Source organism: Cygnus olor, chromosome 3 (assembly GCF_009769625.2).
Source record: "Cygnus olor isolate bCygOlo1 chromosome 3, bCygOlo1.pri.v2, whole genome shotgun sequence".
Lineage (NCBI taxonomy): Eukaryota > Metazoa > Chordata > Aves > Anseriformes > Anatidae > Cygnus > Cygnus olor.
This window is the reverse complement of record NC_049171.1, coordinates 108,478,125-108,494,306: the sequence shown is the minus strand read 5'-3', so window position 1 is coordinate 108,494,306 and position 16,182 is coordinate 108,478,125. Positions and strand designations below refer to the sequence as shown.

Here is a 16,182-nt window from a genome sequence, read left to right as displayed (position 1 = left end):
TCGCAGAGCCCAGCCCCCGTCCGTCCCTCCCCTCGCGCATGCGCGCCCTGCCGCACACCCGGAAGCAGCGCGGAGCCGCTCGCCCTGCGAGCCGGTCCCGGTGGCGGCGGGGATGCTCGCTGCGTGACGTCACGGCTGCCCGGTGCTCTCTGACATCATGCGAGCGCTGCAGCCTCCGCTTCCGGGGCCTGGGCCTGGGCCCCCCGGTACCCCCGGTACCCCCGGTACCGGCCTGCTGGTGCCGCTGGGCCCCGAGCTGCAGGCCTGCCCGCGGGAGCTGCTGCGGCAGCGGCGAGGCCACGACGGCCAGCCGCAGTACCTGGTCCGGTGGAGCCTCGTCCGCTCGGAGGAGCGAGCGGCGGGCGGCGGCTCCTCCGCGGGGCCCGATGCCGGGAGCGTGTCGCTGTGGATGTCCGCGGAGGAGGTGTGCGCCAGCTGCCCGGCGCTGCTGGGCGAGGGGAAGCCGGCGGGGCCGCGGGCCGAGGAGGAGAGGGCGGCCGGCCCGTCCCCCGCGGGCGGCGCGGCGCCGGACGAAGCCTCGCTGCGGGAGATGGAGGCCGACGTCGGGAGCCTGGTGCGGCGAGCCGGCCGGCAGCTGGGCGGCACCGGGGCCCCCGAGGCCGCCTCCGTGCTCAACACCATGCACGTGCTGAGCGCCTACGCCGGCATCGGCTCGCTGGCGGGCGCCTTCAGGGAGACGGGAGCCCTCGACCTGCTGGCGAAGATGCTGTGCCACAAGGAGAAGCAGATCTGCCGCAGCGCCGGCAAGATGCTGAGGGCCCTGGCTTCGCACGACGCAGGTGGGGGGGCTGGGAGGCAAGCAGGGTGCCGTGGGGCTCGTTCATGGCAGTCCCCCCGGTAGCTGATTTTGGGGACACACGCTGTTCCCACTGTGGTGGCGGGTGGCTCAGAGCCCCCCCGTGCTCCTGTCACCGGCACCGAGACGCCCCTGGCCACCCCAGTTGCTGGTGCCAGATTGCTCCCCACATACACAGCTCTCCCCAGTAGCTGGCGTGTAGTCCTTGAAGGACACATGCACAAGAGAGAGAAATGTTTTCTCTCTCATGTGTCTGAGAGTGGCATGAGGGGTGCCTTTAGGGGGCCTGAAGGGTTTCTGTTGCTCTTACAGGGAGCTGGGCTTATGTCCTGCTGTCCCTGAGCCAGCAGGATGGCGTCGAGCAGCACATGGACTTTGACAGCCGCTACACCTTGCTGGAGCTGTTTGCTGAGACGACATCGGCAGAAGAGCACTGCATGTCCTTCGAGGGCATCCACCTTCCACAGGTAGTGGAAGATCCTGGGCTCGGGGGAGCGAGCCGGGGTGGAGGCGCTCAGCCAGGCAACCCCTGAGGGCCCTGCCCGTTGCAGATCCCCGGGAAGCAGCTGTTCACCCTGGTGAAGCGCTACCTGCGCGTCACTTCCCTCCTGGACGAGCTCGGCAGCGGCGAGGAGCAGGGCGGGGAGCAGCCGGAGAGCAGCCGCGTGAAGCAGGAGTTTGAGTTCAGCATGGCGATGGCCGGCCTCATCGTGGAGCTGCTGCGTGCCATGGGCTGGGAGCACAGCCACGAGCCAGAGCCGCCGGCCCGACAGGAGGCGAAGCCTCGCACCGCCCGCTCCATCTTCCAGCACGGGGCCGCATCCTGCACCGCTGCCCAGGCAGCCCCCGCTCCCCCACCGAAAGAGCCCAGCGCCTTCAAGACGCGCTCGGCCTTCCCGAGCCGCAGCAGCTACGTGGAGTACGTGCGGGCGCACCTGGTGCGCGGCATGCGGGTGCGCTTGCTGGAGGACTACGAGCAGGTCAGCGCGGGGGACGAGGGCGAGTTTCGCCAGAGCAACGACGGCACGCCGCCCGTGCAGGTACCTGCCGCTGGGAGGACGGGGCCAACGAGAGGCCTCTCAGCGCTGCTGTGGAGCCTTGCGTGGGGGCAGCACGGGTTGTCTTCTGTTCCCTCCGTCACCTCTGTGCTGTGCTCTCCTCCGCAGGTGTACTGGCAAGCCCTGGGCTGCACTTACTGGGTTCACTGGCACATGGTGGAGATCATCGGCTCTTCGGGGCAGGAGGAGCAGGAGGGCCGGCAGAGGGGAACGACGCTGACAAACAGCCAAAAACTGGCAGCGGGTGAGCATCGCGTTGGCTGGGTCTTCATCTCTTCTAACCAGCCCTGCTGGCGCTGTGGGTGCTGCTGGTGCTGGGTGACCGAGCCTTGCCCTGGTCCAGGCGCTGTGGGAGCAGTTTGGCAGAGCCCTCAGCTCCGTGCTTCTGCTCCTGGCACATTCCCTCCCTCCTGTCGCCTCCCATTCCCGTGGCAGGCTGGGGGAGGCGGGGACCCCTCGTGCCCCGGCTGCACGTGAGCTCTGTGTGGGAGCGAGGGGCCTGCAGCAGAGGGGGAGCCGGCGGAGCTGACGCTGCCCCTCCTCGCTCTGCTGTCCTGCAGTCGCGCAGCCGTTCTTCTCCAAGCCCCTGGGGGGGCTGTACTCCCTGCCGTACCTGGGGGAGCAGCCGAGCAAGGCTGCGGAGACGCTGAGCCGTGCCGAGTGGTGGGAGCTGCTCTTCTTCGTGAAGCAGCTGGAAGCGCAGGAGCAGGAGGAGATCGCCGGCCTCGTGCAGCGGGAGCAGGCAGAGCAGGTGGGGGGTGAGGGAGGGGAGGGAGCGGGGCGCCGCGGCGGTGCAGCCTCGGCGTCCGGCTGGGTCCTGGCCGTCGCGGGGGGCGCGGGGTCCGCGTCCGTGAGGGCTGACGCGGCCCCGCCTGTGCAGCTGCCGGGGCCGGACGAGGAGGCCCTGATCCGGCTGCCGGTGCCCGTGGGGCTGGCCCGGAAGGTGCTGCGGGTGCTGGAGGAGCGGAGCCGGGGCAGCGCCCGGGGCCGCCTGCGCGGCTCCCGCGTCTACGGCAAATGCTGGCCGGGCAGGGGGGCCGAGCGGGACGGCGGGGGCAGCCCCGCGGCGTCCTCGGAGGGTGCCGGCTGCGGGAGCGCTGGCCCTGGAGCCGCGCCGGCCGAGGCAGCGAAGGACGAGGACGGCGTCTGTGCGGTGCTCGAGTCGGATGCCCGGCTGTTCGGCGAGCTGCTGGAGAGGGAAGGGCTGCGCTTCCCGGAGGCGGCGGAGAGCAGAGGTGAAGCCCCCGGGGCACGGGCAGGGCGCCGGCGGCTGCGCGGGGCTGCGGGCGCTGGGGCTGCGGGCGCTGCTGCCGCCCTGACGGCCCGGCCTCCCTCCGGCAGCGTGCGGCAGCTGCGAGGGGGCGAGCAGCAGGGGCTCGCTGGAGGAGGTGGCGCAGGTGGCGGAGGCGATCCGGAGCAGCGGCTGCGAGGCGGAGCTGCGCGTGGCTGGGCTGCGGCACATGGTGAGGGTCCTGCAGGAGGAGCCGGAGCCGGAGCGGCAGGAGGGCGGCGAGGCCCGGGGCGGGCCGGGGACCAGGTGCGTGGGGGAGCCGCGCGGGTGCTGCCCGCTGGGGCGCTCCCCGACGCGGGCAGGGCAAGGCGGCCGGAGGGCCTGGGCGCCGGGGCCCCCTCCTGAGGCGCCCTCTGCGCGCAGGGAGAAGCTGGTGAAGGCGGCGGTGGAGCTGCTGAGCGCCGAGGCGGCCGAGAAGCGCCTGGTGGTGCTGGCGCTGCGGCTGGTGGCCCTGCTGATGGAGAGGCGCGACTGGCGCGTGCCCTTCGCCATGGAGGGCGGCGTGCGGGCCGTGCTGGCCTGCATGCGGCAGCACGCCGCCTCCGCCCTGGTGCAGCAGGCGGGCCTGGCGGTGAGCAGCGCGGCCGAGGGGACGCCGCGGGCGGCGGGGCCGGGCTGGGGCCGGCCCGCGGGCGGCGGAGGCGCCCGCCGCCCCCTGAGCCGCCCTGGGCCCCGCAGGCCCTGAAGGTGCTGGTGGGAGCCGGGGCCGGCGAGCCCGGAGGTGCCGTCGGGAAGCCCTCGCCCCTGAGCCACGGCGACGCGCAGCTGATGCGGGAGGTCTTCGCCAGCATCGGCTCCGCCTGCGGCGAGGGCTCACCAGGCCTGCTGAGCGCCATCCCCGCCGCCGTGCGCGCCATGCGGAGCGTCCCGGGGTAGGGACGGGGCCCGGGGCGGGCGGGCGGCCGCGGGTCCGGGGGGGCTGAGGGCGGCTCCACGTCGCCGTGTCCCCGCAGGGGCTCCTCGGGCGTGCGGAACGGCTTGCTGGTGCTGAAGATGCTGGTGGACGGCCACCGGGGCCTGGCGGAGCAGCTGGTGAGCGGCGAGCTCCCCGCGCTGCTGCAGAGCTGCTGGCGGGACGGGCAGGGCGCCGGCGGCCCCACCGCGCTGCTGGCCCTCGGCGTGATCAACTGCCTGGCGGAGCACCGGCTGCCCCTGGGCCCCGAGACCCCAGGTACCTGCGGCCGCGCCCCCTCCCCGTGCCACGGCCCCGCGGGGGCACGGTGCCTGGGCTGGGCCCGCCACCTCCGCGGTCCTGGTCCCGCAGGCGCGGAGGCGCTGCTGGAGGCGAGGGAGCCCGCGGGCAGCCCGGGGGACGGCGCCTTGTCCGAGGACGTGGTGGTGGCCCTGGAGCGGCAGCTCTGCGGCGGGGGCCCCGTCCCCTCCGGCGAGGCGTCCCCGCGGCCGCAGGAGCGCCGGTGCTTCCAAATGCTGCTGCGCAGCCTGGAGCTGCTGGGGGCCGAGAAGACCGTCGGCCTGCGGATCCTCAGGTGGGGCCGGAGGGGCTGCGAGGGGATCTGGGGGCCCTGCGGGACGCGCCCCTGCGGGCTCGGCCCCGGCCCGGCAGGAGGAGCAGGGCGGCGGGGCTGCCCCTGGCGGGGCTGTCTGCGTGCCGTGTCCTGAGCGGGCCCCGTCCGTCGCTCAGGATCCTGAACAAGTTCCTGGACGGTTACCGGGAGGACGCGCTGCCCTGGCACGAGTGCGTGGAGCCCTGCCTGTCCTCCCTGAGCACCCACGGCAGCGACCGGGAGGTGAGGGCGCCCCGGCACTGCCGGCGGGCAGGGACGGCTTTGCTGGCTGTGCCGGGGGGTGCGTCGGGGCCCCTGCCCGCCGCAGCCCGGCCTCGTGGCACGCACTGGGAGCAGCTGTGACAACCGCATCCCGGTGGCCGCGTGCCCAGCGGCAGCCTGGTCGCTTTGGAGAGGGGCAGGAGCGCTGCGGCACGGCGCTGGTGGGGCCCCGCGGGCTGCCGGTGCCGGGCTGGCCGCTCAGGGCCGCCTCCTCCGCAGGTGGTGCAGGAGGTCGTCGGCTTCCTGCACCGCCTGGCCGCCGCCAGCAAGGACTGCGCGGTGGCCATGTGCCGCGCGGGCGCCCGCGAGGCCCTGGCCAAAGCCCTGGAGAAACACAGCTCGGCCGTGCCGACGGCGCCGGCCCTGCTGGAGCTGCTGCGCGACTGCGAGAAGTTCGCCGGCCTCCACAGGACGCTGACGGGCAGCATCTTGGCTGGCTGCATCCAGGTGGGCCTGGGCAGCTGGGGAGCCCGTCGGCGCGGGGCCCTGGGTCTTGGGGCGGCCCCCCGGCGCTCCGCCCGCCGCAGCGGGCGAGGGGGAGGAGGAGGCAGGCCCCCAGTAACCGCCCGCCCCCGTCCCCCAGCTGGTGCTGGGGCAGATCGAGGAGCACCGCCGGAGCCAGCGGCCCATCAGCATCCCCTTCTTCGACGTCTTTCTGCGCAACCTGTGCCGAGGTGAGCGTGGGGAGCGGGGCCCCCGTGCCTGCTGTGCGTGGGCTGGCAGCTGGAGGCTCCGCGCGCTCTGCCCGCAGGCTCCAGCGTGGAGGTGAAGGAGGACAAGTGCTGGGAGAAGGTGCAGGTCTCCTCCAACCCGCACCGCGCCAGCAAGCTCACGGACAGGAACCCCAAGACCTACTGGGAGTCGAACGGCAGCACCGGCTCCCACTTCATCACTGTGCACATGCAGTGCGGGGTGGTGGTCAGGTCGGGCTGGGGGCCCGGGGGGCAGGGGCTGTGCAGGGAGGAGGCGGCTTCGGGGCTCTGCGCGAGCCCTGCCCCGTGGGTCCCATCCGTGCTGTGTTTACTGCGCTGCAGGGAGATGAGCATGCTGGTGGCCAGCGAGGACTCGAGCTACATGCCGGCCCGCGTGGTGGTGCTGGGGGGAGACAGCCCTGCCGCCATCGGGACGGTGCTCAACGCCGTGAGTCTCGCCCGGGCTGCTCGGGCCACGCGGCTGCTCCTGGCGCTGCCCCGAGAGGGTCTGGCACGGGGAGCGTGGGGGCGGCGGGCGCTCGCCGCGCAGCACGCTGAGGGCTCGCCGTGTGCCTGCAGGTGACCGTGCTGCCGTCGGCCAGCAGGGTGGTGCTGCTGAAGAACATGACGCGCTTCTGGCCCGTCATCCAGATCCGGGTGAAGCGGTGCCAGCAGGTGGGGAGCCGGGGGCCAGCCCGGGGGCTGGCGGCGCAGGGCAGCGGGGCCGTGCGCGAGGAGCTGAGGGCCGCGCTCTCCCGCAGGGCGGCATCGACACGCGTGTGCGCGGCATCGAGGTGCTGGGGCCCAAGCCCACCTTCTGGCCCGTCTTCAGGGAGCAGCTGTGCCGGCGGACGTTCCTCTGCTGCACCGCCCGGGCGCTCGCCTGGTGCCAGGAGATCCGCCGGGACCGGGGGCGGCTGCTGCAGCTCTTTGGCAAGTGAGTTCCCTCCCGGCCGTGCCCCCCGCCGCTGGCAGCCCGAGAGGGGCCGCAGGAGCAGCGGGGGTGTCCCGCGCCGGCCGGGAGGTCCCTGGCTGGGGGCGTGCTGCCGGGGGTGCCGGCCCGCGAGCCCTTTCCTGGGGGAGGCCGTGCCCGCCGGCGGCGCCCGGTGCCGCGGCGTGCTGCCCGCTCGCTGTTGCAGGCTGAACCGGGCGCTGCGGCACGAGCAAGACTTCGCCGAGCGCTTCCTTCCTGACGACGAGGCGGCCCGGGCCTTGGGCAGGACGTGCTGGGAGGCCCTGGTGAGCCCCTTGGTGCAGAGCATCACCAGCCCAGGTACCCGCTCGGGCCGGGCCCCTCCCCGCGCTGCCCCGTCCTGAGGCGCCCGCCCTGAGTCCCTGTGGCCTCGCAGACCCCAGCGGCGTCAGCCCCCTGGCCTGGCTGCTGAGCGAGTACCTGGGGCGCGGGGAGCCGCCCCAGCGCCCCCCGGCCCGCGGCGCCGCCTTTGGCTCCTGCGTGCGGCTCCTGACCCAGCTCCTGGTGCACGTGGACCCTGGCGGCGTGGAGCTGGAGGAGGCGAGGGCGGCGGGTGAGCGAGGGGCTGCCCTCGGGAAGGGGCCGCGAGTCCCGGGCTGCAGCCGTGGGGAGCCACGGGGGGCTCTGCGGAGGGCCCTGAGGCGCAGGGCGGGCTCGCGGCCGTGCCTCCCCCGTGGCCGTGCTGCTGGCGCTCCGTGCGCGGGGCCTGCCCGCGAGGCCGCGCTGAGCCCCGGCTGTCCCCCGGCAGGCGGGCAGGAGGGCAGGAACAAGGAGGCGCCGCCCAGGGCGGCGGCGGCGGCGCAGAAGCCGAGCGGCCTGTGGGGCATCGCGCAGTGCTGGCGCGGCGTGGTGCAGCAGCAGGTAGGGCTGGGGCCGGCCGGGGGGCGGGAGGTGTCGGCGGGACGGGGCTGCGGGTGCTCACCCCTCCGGTGCCGTTCCCCGCAGGTGCAGCGGTTCCTGGAGGCGGCGGGGCAGGCGCCAGATGCGGTGGAGCGATACTGCGGGCTGTACCGGCGCCTGCGCGGCGCCACGGAGGAGCTCTTTGGGCAGCAGGCTGCCTTCGTGGTGGCCCTGGGCCAGGGCTTCGCGGGGGCGTTGCTGCAGCTCTCCTTCCTCACCGCCCTGCACGTGAGTCCAGGCAACGCGGCGCCAGCACCGGGCCCCAGTGGCCGTCCCGGGGCCCTTGAGGGCGCCCGTGCCCAGCCGCGGGCACGGAGCTCTGTGCGGGGCCGTGCCAGGGGCCCTCATCCCCTGCCGGGAGCCCCGGGGGCTTCCCCCCGCTCCCTGCGGGGCTGCTGCCCCGTCCCCGTGCTGTGCCCACCCCGTGAGCCCCCCGCACACCCAGCCCCGTCCCCCGCAGGCGAGCGAGCAGTTTGCCCGCTACCTCGACGGGAAGATGCAGGAGCTCCACGGGGCCGCGGGCAGCACGGGGCTGCTGCAGCAGATCCTGGAGCCCTTCGTCGTCTTCAGCGGCCTGGAGTTCGCCCACACCTTCGAGCACTTCTACCGGTGAGGGCGGCCGCGGCCCCGCAGGGCCCGGCGCAGGGCCCGCAGGCTGGGGGCGAGGCCGGGGCTGGGTGGCGGCGGCGGCCCTGACCTGCGCCGGTGGCCGCGGCAGGCTGTACCTGGGGGACCGGCTCCTGGCGCAGGGCCCCTCGTGGCTGGAAGGGGCCGTCCTGGAGCAGATCGGGCTGTGCTTCCCCCGCCGCTTCCCCCAGGAGATGCTGAGCGACTTGGCCGAGTCGGAGGAGCTCCAGCAGCAGTTTCGCCTCTTCCAGCTGCAGGAGCGGGACAAGCGGCTGCTGGAGCTGGGCGCGGGCCCGGAGGGCCCCGAGGACGAGGTGAGCGGGGCGGCGGGGCTGGGCCGGGGGCCGCCGCGTTCCTCGTGGGGTCCTGAGCTGCCTCGTGTCCGCGTGCCCAGGCGCCGGGGGAGGCCTCGGCGGCGGACGCTCCGGAGGTGACGGTGCTGGCCCTGTCCCCGCGCTGCTGGCCCGTGTCCCCGCTGTGCCACATGGACGAGCCCGGGAGGTTTTTCTCGGCGGCGCTGAGCTCCCCGCTGGGCGACTTCGCCGCCTTCTGCGGGCAGAGTGAGTGTCGCGGGGGGCGCCCGGCGGCGCCGCTGGGCGCGGGGGACGCCCGGCAGCGCTGCCCGGCCCTGGCGCTGGTGTCCCCCGGCAGGCCAGAGCCAGCGGGGCTGGGCGTGCACGAGGCCCCGGCGGCTGCAGTGGACGTGGCTGGGCCGCGCCGAGCTGCGGTTCGGAGACTGCGTCCTGCACGTGTCCACGCTGCAGATGTACGTCCTGCTGCGCTTCAACGGCGCCGAGGTAGGAGCGGGGCCGCGGAGGCGGGGGTGCAGCCGGGGCCGGGGCCGAGCGGGGCCGTGCCCCCCTTCTGGGGGTCTCCGGGCGCTGAGGTTCTCGCCTGGCCGTTGTTCCCCTCCCGCAGGAGGTGGCCGTGGAGTCCCTGCTGCGGGCCACGGGGCTCCCTGCAGAGCTGCTGCAGCAGGCGCTGGCACCGCTGACCGAGGGCGAGGGCGTCCTGGTGCGGAGCTGCGCGCTGGGGGGTGAGCGCGGGGCTGGGCGCCCTCGGGTGGTGCTGGGCCGCCCCCTGGGCGCTGGGTGGGGGCGGAGGGGCTCGGGGGGGGATGCGGGTGGGCTGGGGCGAGTCCGGCTGCTGGGGCTGAGCCCCGGGGACGAGGTTGGGGCCTGCGGGCGGGCGCGGGGCCGGGCTTTGGGGTGGGTGCGTGCGTGGGGCTGGGGATCGGGGCTGGGCAGCGCGGGGGGCGTGTGGCCACGCGGGTGGTTGGGTCTTGGCTTTGGTCCGTGTGGCGCTGGGGCTCGGGGCCGTGTGTGGGGCCGGGGCCTGGGGCGACGGCAGCGGTGGGAGGCCCCGGGCTGGGCGCAGCAGCCACGCGGGCGCCCTGGGGCTCCTGCAGGGACCAGCTCGGGGCCTGGCTGACCGTGGGCCGGGTGCTAGCTCCAGGTGCCCTGCGGCTGAACCGGGCGGCCCTGGCCCAAGCCTCCGGCCGCCACCTGAGGCTGCTGCCCCGGCAGAGGTACCTGCGGGCAGAGAGGGCTGAGAGCGGCGCCCTGGAGAGGAAGAGGAACGTCCTCTGCTGCCTCATCACCCGCATCCTCAAGGCGGAGAAGCAGCTGCACATCGACAACCTGGTGTTCAGGGTATGGAGGCTGAACGTGGCGGGGCGGAGAGGGGCTGCCCGGGTGCCGTGCTGCGTGCTGCCCTGCAGCGCAGAGCTCCCTCGCTGTTGCAGGTGATCGATGCCTGTCAGAAGGGTGAGCTGGGGCCGGGGCTGCAGTTCCTGAGCTTCTGCTGCCACAGCGTGGACGTGCTGTCCTGCGTCCTGCACCTGCTGAACCAGGGCTACCTGCGGCGCCAGGAAGGGAGGCCCCACGTCCTGGAGTACGTCCCTGCTGAGTCCCCACCGCCCCCCACCTCCCAGGCCCAGCCCCAAGTTGCCTTCCAGACTGTAGAGATCAAGACAGGTGCAAGCCCAGCCGCTGCTGAAAGGAGGCAGACTTTCTCCACCTTCAGGTAGATAAGGACCAGGCTGGGCCAGCAGGACAGCGGCTGGGCCCAGCCCTTCGTGAGGACTTCCATTTTGAATAGATGAGCCAAGCTGCACCCAGTCCCAGTGGCTGATCTGTCAGAGAGCTGCAGCTGGCCCCTGGGGTGGAGGTGGTGGGCTTATGCCTCTGGTTTCACACCTCCCTGAGGTGGCCCTGCTTGCTGGAGAGGTGCTGGTTGCCACCTTCATGCTGTTTTGTTCTTGCTGAGCCGTGCCCTTGGGCATGGAGGGAGCCGCGCCACCGCCGCCGTAATGGTACCAGCATTAATTTATTAAAATTAATCCCGAAAAGTAACCGTACAATAAATTTAAAAAAAATAGAATCTTGTAAAAAAAAAACCAGGTGCCCCCATGCCGCACCTCCAGCTGGCAGCACCCTGGGGCAGGGCTGGTCGGGGAGGGATGTGGACATGAGGGGTGACCCCCCGGCAGCCTGGGGCCGGCCTCGGCAGCACCTTGCCAGCCGCAGCAGCGCGGCTGCGGGGGGACGAGGAGCGTGGCTGAGGCTCGGCCCCGTGGGGCAGGGCCAGGCCCCAGCAGCGTGGGGACAGCAGCGAGGGCTGGTCGAGGGCAGGGGGCCCTGCTCAGCACCGCCCACCGCCCCCTCCCCACGCTGAGCGGCCCCTGTTGTGGCTCCAGCGCTGGGAAGCTGCCCGGGCCCAGCCCAGCTGGGGCCCCGGCGACCGCAGCGGGGAAAAGGGGGGCCCGGAGAACCCCCAGGGTCCCCGCTGGCCGGTGCCAACCCTTGTCCCAGGCTGCTGTTGGGGGTGAGGGGAGGCAGATGGCGTGGTGCCCTGGCTGGTGTCGGAGGATGCGTGGAGCCGGTCTCAGTGGCTTCACCGTCACGGGTCTCGGCCCCCGGGGAGCGGGGTGGGTGTGGAGGTCCCTCTGCAGAGCTGGAGGGGCTGGGCTGAGAGCACGTCTGGCCCGCCGCCTCCTCAGCTCCGTCCCAGGGCTGCCCCGCGTCTCACACGCTCTTCGAGTAGCCGAAGATGCCCACGGGGAGGTACTTGACATGCGTTGGCCACTGTGCTGCCAGCTGGAAAAACTTCACGTCGTTCCACTCCACCCCATCTATGGAGACTGAGAGGAGAGGGGGCGGTGAGGCGCAGCCCCGGCCCCCTGCTCTGGCGCCTGCGGCCCCGTGGGGCTGGCGCCTCCCCTCACCTCGCAACATGGTGTTCTGGTGCTTGGCTGTGCAGATGAGGCGTGTGATCCCTTCAATGACTTGGCTTTTGGGCTCCAGGTCCTTCTCTTTCGGCTTCTTGCTCAGGAACATCACTGGGGGCCGTGGCCAGACAAGACCAATGTCAGGATGTCCCCACCCGGCCCGGGGCAGGACCCCTCTCCCCAGGGCCGCCTTCACCGCCTTGTTCCTGCTGTGCCAGGTCCCAGCTCTGCCCTCCCACAAGCTCCCCCCCCTGCCCTTTTTACAACTGGCTGTGCCCCAAAAACTGGAGAGCCCCCCCCCCCCCCCCAGGGCAGGTTTAGGAGTTACCTTTCTTGTTCTTCTCCTTGGTGACCACGGTCATGGCCATGGTGCTGGGCGGCACCAGCTCCCCTATGCCGGGGATGCGGCTGACCTGGAGCGAGCGGAAGTTGCTCTTGAGCGTGTTCTTGATGCCCGTCTCCCTCTTCTCGCCCTCCTTCTTCCTGTCCAGCCCCTGGGTCGTCCAGTAGTCCACCTGCAGGCCCATCACCTCCACGCCGGGGCTCAGAGACCTGGCCAAGAGGGGAACACCCCATAACCCAGCTGAAGCCTGCCCCGGGGCAGCCCTGGGACGTGGCGGCCTGGCCTGGGAGCACCCCAAACCCTCGTGCCCCAGCGCCCGCTTCCTTACCCGGCCCCCGAGAGGCCGCTGCTGACAGACGGGGAGGGCGGCGGGGTGCTCACGGTCTCCTTGCCGTAGGGGGCTGCTCCAGTGGCGGTCGGTGTCGAGCTCAGCAGCGAGGGAGCGCAGGCTGTGGCATCGTCCGAGTCCACTGGGGAGGGAAAGTGGGGGTCAGGGGGGCTGGGGGACACCGCCGAGGAGCTCCCTGTGGTGAGGAAGGGGAGGCAGGGACTCACCGGAGGCGCTGAAGGACTGCTCCACCAGGCCCACCTTCACGACCTGCAAGGAGAGACAAGTGAGACGAGCCCCACCAGCACCACGCGCTACCACCCCTCTCCCCCAGCCCCAGTTGCCCACCGGCTCCTCCTCACACTCACCCCCACGAAGGGTACAAACTTCTGGCAGGAGTCCTCGTCGGGGCTGCGCAAGGAAGAAAGGCTGGTCAGGGGCTGGGGGCGCCGACTGCCACGCTGGCCGGCCTCGTGGCTCGGGGACCCTCGCGCTGGCAGGGGCCGAAGCTGGCTCCTGGCCGCCGGGCCCCTCTTCTCTGCCCTCCCTCCCCTGGGACACCCTGTCCCCGACATGGCAGCACAGGGCACACTACACAAGGAGGCAAGGAGTCGGCCCCTCCGGTGCCGGGAGAGGGCTTGCATGCGGGAGGGCAGCCCTGCCCCGCTCTGGGGCCGCGGCTCCTCTGCACGGCAAGAGGGACGGACGCGCATGGGGTGGGGAGGGAGGGCGGGCCAGGCAGCGGCACAGCAAGCACAAGCCAATACCTGATATAAAAATCAAAATAGAGACTTCTCTTCCTTGGGTGCCAGAAACCAAGAGAAGGGAGAGGTGAGAGTGCAGCTGGAACACGAGCGTCAACCCCCGGGGCAGCACGGTGCTGGCTCGCAGCCCCCAGCCCAGCCCAGCCCAGCCCAGGCAGTCCGTCCCCGCCGTCCCGCAGCCGCTGCGGGGGCCGTGCACGCCAGGGGGTGGCAGGGGAGGGGCAGCGCGTGGCCTCACTCAGCTTGTCCCCCGTCTCCCGCGTGCCCCTGAGGCAGGAAAGGCGACCCCGGGCTACGCTCACCTCTTCTGCTTGTACGTCAGCATGGCCTCGGAGATGGGGAGCTGGTGGGAGAGGCTGGCTCCGGCGATGAACTGGGTGACGCGGCCCGCGATGTCCACAGTGTCTGCGGGCACAGGGAGCGGTGAGGGCACCGAGTGCTGCTGGGCTTCCCTTTGGGGCGCTGCCGGCCACGTCGGGCCCCGCTCCTCACCTGCAGTGGGCGGCTCAGCCCTGCTGAACAGCTCCCGCCACGCCGTGTCCAGGAAGAGAGTGCTGTACTTGTTATCCACCGAGGCCAGGTACTTGGCGAGAGGGTGGGAGCCTGCGGGCGAGAAGGGGGATGCTGGCTCCAGGCAGGGGGGCCTGGGGCGGTGGGGGAGGACAAGCCGGGCTCGTGGTGGCTCTCACCCAGTGGCACAAGCAGGAAACGAAGGTAGTTGAGCCAGTCGGGCGTCTTGCTGGCCAGCTGCTCCACGAAGAACCGGAGGACCACGCTCAGGTAGCTCTGGTCCCCTGCCACAACCACCTTCACCGGGGGAGGCATGTGGGAGTTACAGTTACAGCTGCCAGAGGGAGAGACGGAGACCGTGATGGACCCTCGGTGGCTCAGCAGGCGGCACGGGGACGTGCCCTGCCAGGCCAGCCAAGGCCAACATCAGAAGCCCACTGCTGCCACAGCATCCCAGCGAGCCCCGGGGGGACCAGCGCCCTCCCCAGCCCTTCCCCGCAGCGGCAGGGAGCCGCCGGACTGAGCCCGAGCTGCACTCACTATCGCTGGATGCGGGAGACGGTGGTGTTGAAGGCCGCCTGGATGTCCGCCACCGAGCAGGTGGACACGACCAGCTGCTTGTGCGCCAGGAGCTGCTCGCTCACGTACTGCCAAGGTAGAGAGCCCGGGGTGAAGCCAAGCCGCGGGTGCCCCAAGGGGCCACACCTGCCCAGGCCCTACTGGGATGGGGCTGGGGCCCCTGTCCCCACGCACGCTGCACGGGAGGACTGCCACCACCTGGACATCCCTGGCTGCTTACCCGAGTGTCCCCGCTCCTCCCAGCCCCTGCTCTCGTCTCTGAGCACAGCGGTCACCAGCCTGCACTGGCAAGGGCACAGCTGTCCCAGAAGCCGGGCTGTGCTCCTTGAGATAACGGGGTTGATCAAGGGACCCTCTGACTTAGCCCTGCCACCCCAGAGCAGGGCCCAGCTCTGTGCTCAGTCCCTCCTTTGTTCGTTCCCTTCTCTGGCTCTCTCCCATGGCACTCCAAAACGCTTGTGTGTCTCTTCAGGTGTTTGCATGCAGCTGAACGGTGCTGCTGTGCTAGACTGGGGGGCTTGGAAGAGGCCATGTCAAGGTCTGGGAACAGATATCACTCCTTTTTCCCTTGTCAGGATGAGAGCTAGAGCAGGAACACACCAAGGATGTGCAGCCTGGGGAAAGACTCCACCGCCTCTCCCCGAGGAGCTTTTCTCCTGCCACAAGCCCTGCCTTGATTTTCCAGCAGGCCCTTCCATCCCTGAGCAGGGAACAGTGCCTCTTCTGCTCCCCGGGGCCTGGTGCCAGCAGGGGGAGTCCAGCACCTCTGCTGCGGCATCCAGCAAAGCTCTAACCAGTACCAAGCCGCGAGGGCACGAGGCATGCATCCTGTTAGACATCTCTGCTGGGACTGCTCTGGGTGCTGTGCTTTGGGGACCCGGCAGCGATGGAGGAGGTGGACAGACAGACCTGTGCATGCAGCTCTGCACTGCAAGTGCACCGTGTCCCCCAAGAAGGGCCATGCGGGGGGAGAGGAGGGCCCAGCTGGCACCGGGTTCCCTAGGACACCCTGCCCCGGCCGGGAGAACCCCCCGGTCCCTTCGCACCTACTCACCTGCCCCTGCCACTCGGCGACATTCACCAGCACGATGCTCTCTGGGAGATGCTCGTCGGAGACCAGGATCTGGTTCAGCTGATCGTAAACAGACTTTCGGGGCACCTACGACAGCACCACCGCCAAAGTTAGGCTCGGCAGGCTGCCCCAGGCGACCTGCTGACAGCAGAGGGCCCAGCAGGGCTCTCGAGCGAGAGACCTCCGGGTGAGGAGGCTTCCAGGGCCTCACCTGGGTGCTGTGCCACGAGTCAGGAGAGCTCTCGCTGTCCAGGCTGCTGGTGCGGCCGCCCTGGCCCTTGGAGCTCTGCCGGTCCTTCACGGAGGTGCTGCGGGGACGCCACAGCTGCTTGCTCTCTGCCTTGCTGCGAGCGAGAAGCAGGAGAGGTGACGCTGTGTGGGGGGAAACCCCACCTCCTCCAGCCCCCCCTCACCCCAGCGAGCCAACGCTGAGCCTTCTCAGCTCTGCCACAGGGCCCAGCGCCGCCTTACCTGGGCGACACGGCACTGGGGAGCTCGGCTTTGGTCCCGGGGCCCAGCTGGGCCAGCCTGTCCACGCTGCCCTCCCTCGTGGCAGCCTCTGCGGGGGCCAGCCGGGGACTCGGCTCCTCTGCGGCCAGCTCCTGAGGGCCACACACAGTCACGTCGTGCACACCGTGCTCCCCACCCTGCTCCCCGCGCCCTGGTGGCCCCACAGCAGAGCTGAGGCTGCAGGGCCTCGACGGGGCCCAGCTGCGTCTTCTGCAGCCCCATCTCCTGACCCTCCTTCCACTCCTGCTGTTCTCCAGCCCCCTCTGCCCATCCCAGGGAACGAGGTGGTGCCCGAGGGAGCTCCAGCCCCGCTCCATCCCCCGTAGCCCGGACTCACCACTGCGGGGACCTCGGCTCCCGGCTCCTCCTGTGCTCGCGGCGCCCCCGGCTTCCTCTTTTCCGCCTCGCCCTGGGGGACAGGGAGCGGGGTCAGGGCAGGATGGAGCGCCCCGCGCGGGGCGGCTGCCGGTGACCCATGCCCGCAGTGGGACCTGGCCTGGCCTCGCAGCACATGCTCCCACGGGGGAGCCCGGCATCCCCCTGGGACCGGCCTCAGAGAACGCCCCCCTGCCTTGCCAGGAAGGCTATCGCTACCTGTCTGCTGGCACTGGGAAAAAGAAGAGGAAAGAAGGGAAGGAGCAGCCCCGGGTTTGGTCTCGGAGGGAGCTGCGGGCACTGCGGGGGTGCTGGGCTGGCCGGGGA

General features: G+C 71.8%; 2 protein-coding genes across 8 annotated transcripts in view; one reads left to right on the top strand and one right to left on the bottom strand.

The window, feature by feature from the left end:
• Positions 1-28: 28 nt before the first annotated feature.
• On the top strand, positions 29-10,260 carry LOC121068625 (cullin-9-like). Of its 6 annotated transcripts, none has more exons than XR_005818990.1 (29): positions 29-800; positions 1,130-1,284; positions 1,369-1,857; positions 1,984-2,119; positions 2,436-2,626; positions 2,756-3,110; positions 3,217-3,412; positions 3,530-3,737; positions 3,845-4,038; positions 4,120-4,337; positions 4,431-4,653; positions 4,809-4,914; positions 5,173-5,400; positions 5,537-5,627; positions 5,705-5,876; positions 5,988-6,093; positions 6,225-6,320; positions 6,407-6,582; positions 6,785-6,918; positions 6,995-7,171; positions 7,367-7,479; positions 7,564-7,750; positions 7,979-8,127; positions 8,237-8,459; positions 8,540-8,705; positions 8,797-8,942; positions 9,064-9,181; positions 9,601-9,797; positions 9,890-10,091. XR_005818990.1 is itself a non-coding variant. In XM_040553965.1 (29 exons), the coding sequence occupies exons 1-29, from the start codon at positions 158-160 to the stop codon at positions 10,172-10,174; spliced, it is 5,880 nt and encodes a 1,959-aa protein (XP_040409899.1). In that variant the 5' UTR covers positions 29-157; the 3' UTR covers positions 10,175-10,260. The 6 variants fall into 6 exon arrangements, 4 of the variants coding, with proteins under 4 accessions (XP_040409899.1, XP_040409896.1, XP_040409895.1 ...); XR_005818989.1 differs by having other exon boundaries at positions 9,595-9,797; XM_040553965.1 differs by having other exon boundaries at positions 7,564-7,746; positions 9,595-9,797; positions 9,890-10,260.
• Positions 10,261-10,454: 194 nt separating this feature from the next.
• Positions 10,455-16,182, bottom strand: part of LOC121068626 (phosphofurin acidic cluster sorting protein 1-like) — a 50,756-nt gene continuing 45,028 nt past the window's right edge. For both annotated transcript variants that reach the window (XM_040553966.1, XM_040553967.1), the window contains exons 11-24: positions 15,818-15,889; positions 15,442-15,572; positions 15,182-15,314; positions 14,953-15,057; positions 13,860-13,966; positions 13,499-13,653; positions 13,302-13,412; positions 13,112-13,214; positions 12,414-12,456; positions 12,273-12,315; positions 12,046-12,187; positions 11,703-11,926; positions 11,372-11,485; positions 10,455-11,287 (exon numbers count right to left, since the gene is read on the bottom strand). In XM_040553966.1, the coding sequence (XP_040409900.1) occupies positions 11,172-11,287; positions 11,372-11,485; positions 11,703-11,926; positions 12,046-12,187; positions 12,273-12,315; positions 12,414-12,456; positions 13,112-13,214; positions 13,302-13,412; positions 13,499-13,653; positions 13,860-13,966; positions 14,953-15,057; positions 15,182-15,314; positions 15,442-15,572; positions 15,818-15,889 (1,599 nt within the window). In that variant the 3' untranslated portion in view covers positions 10,455-11,171. The remainder of the gene's footprint in view (positions 11,288-11,371; positions 11,486-11,702; positions 11,927-12,045; positions 12,188-12,272; positions 12,316-12,413; positions 12,457-13,111; positions 13,215-13,301; positions 13,413-13,498; positions 13,654-13,859; positions 13,967-14,952; positions 15,058-15,181; positions 15,315-15,441; positions 15,573-15,817; positions 15,890-16,182) is intronic.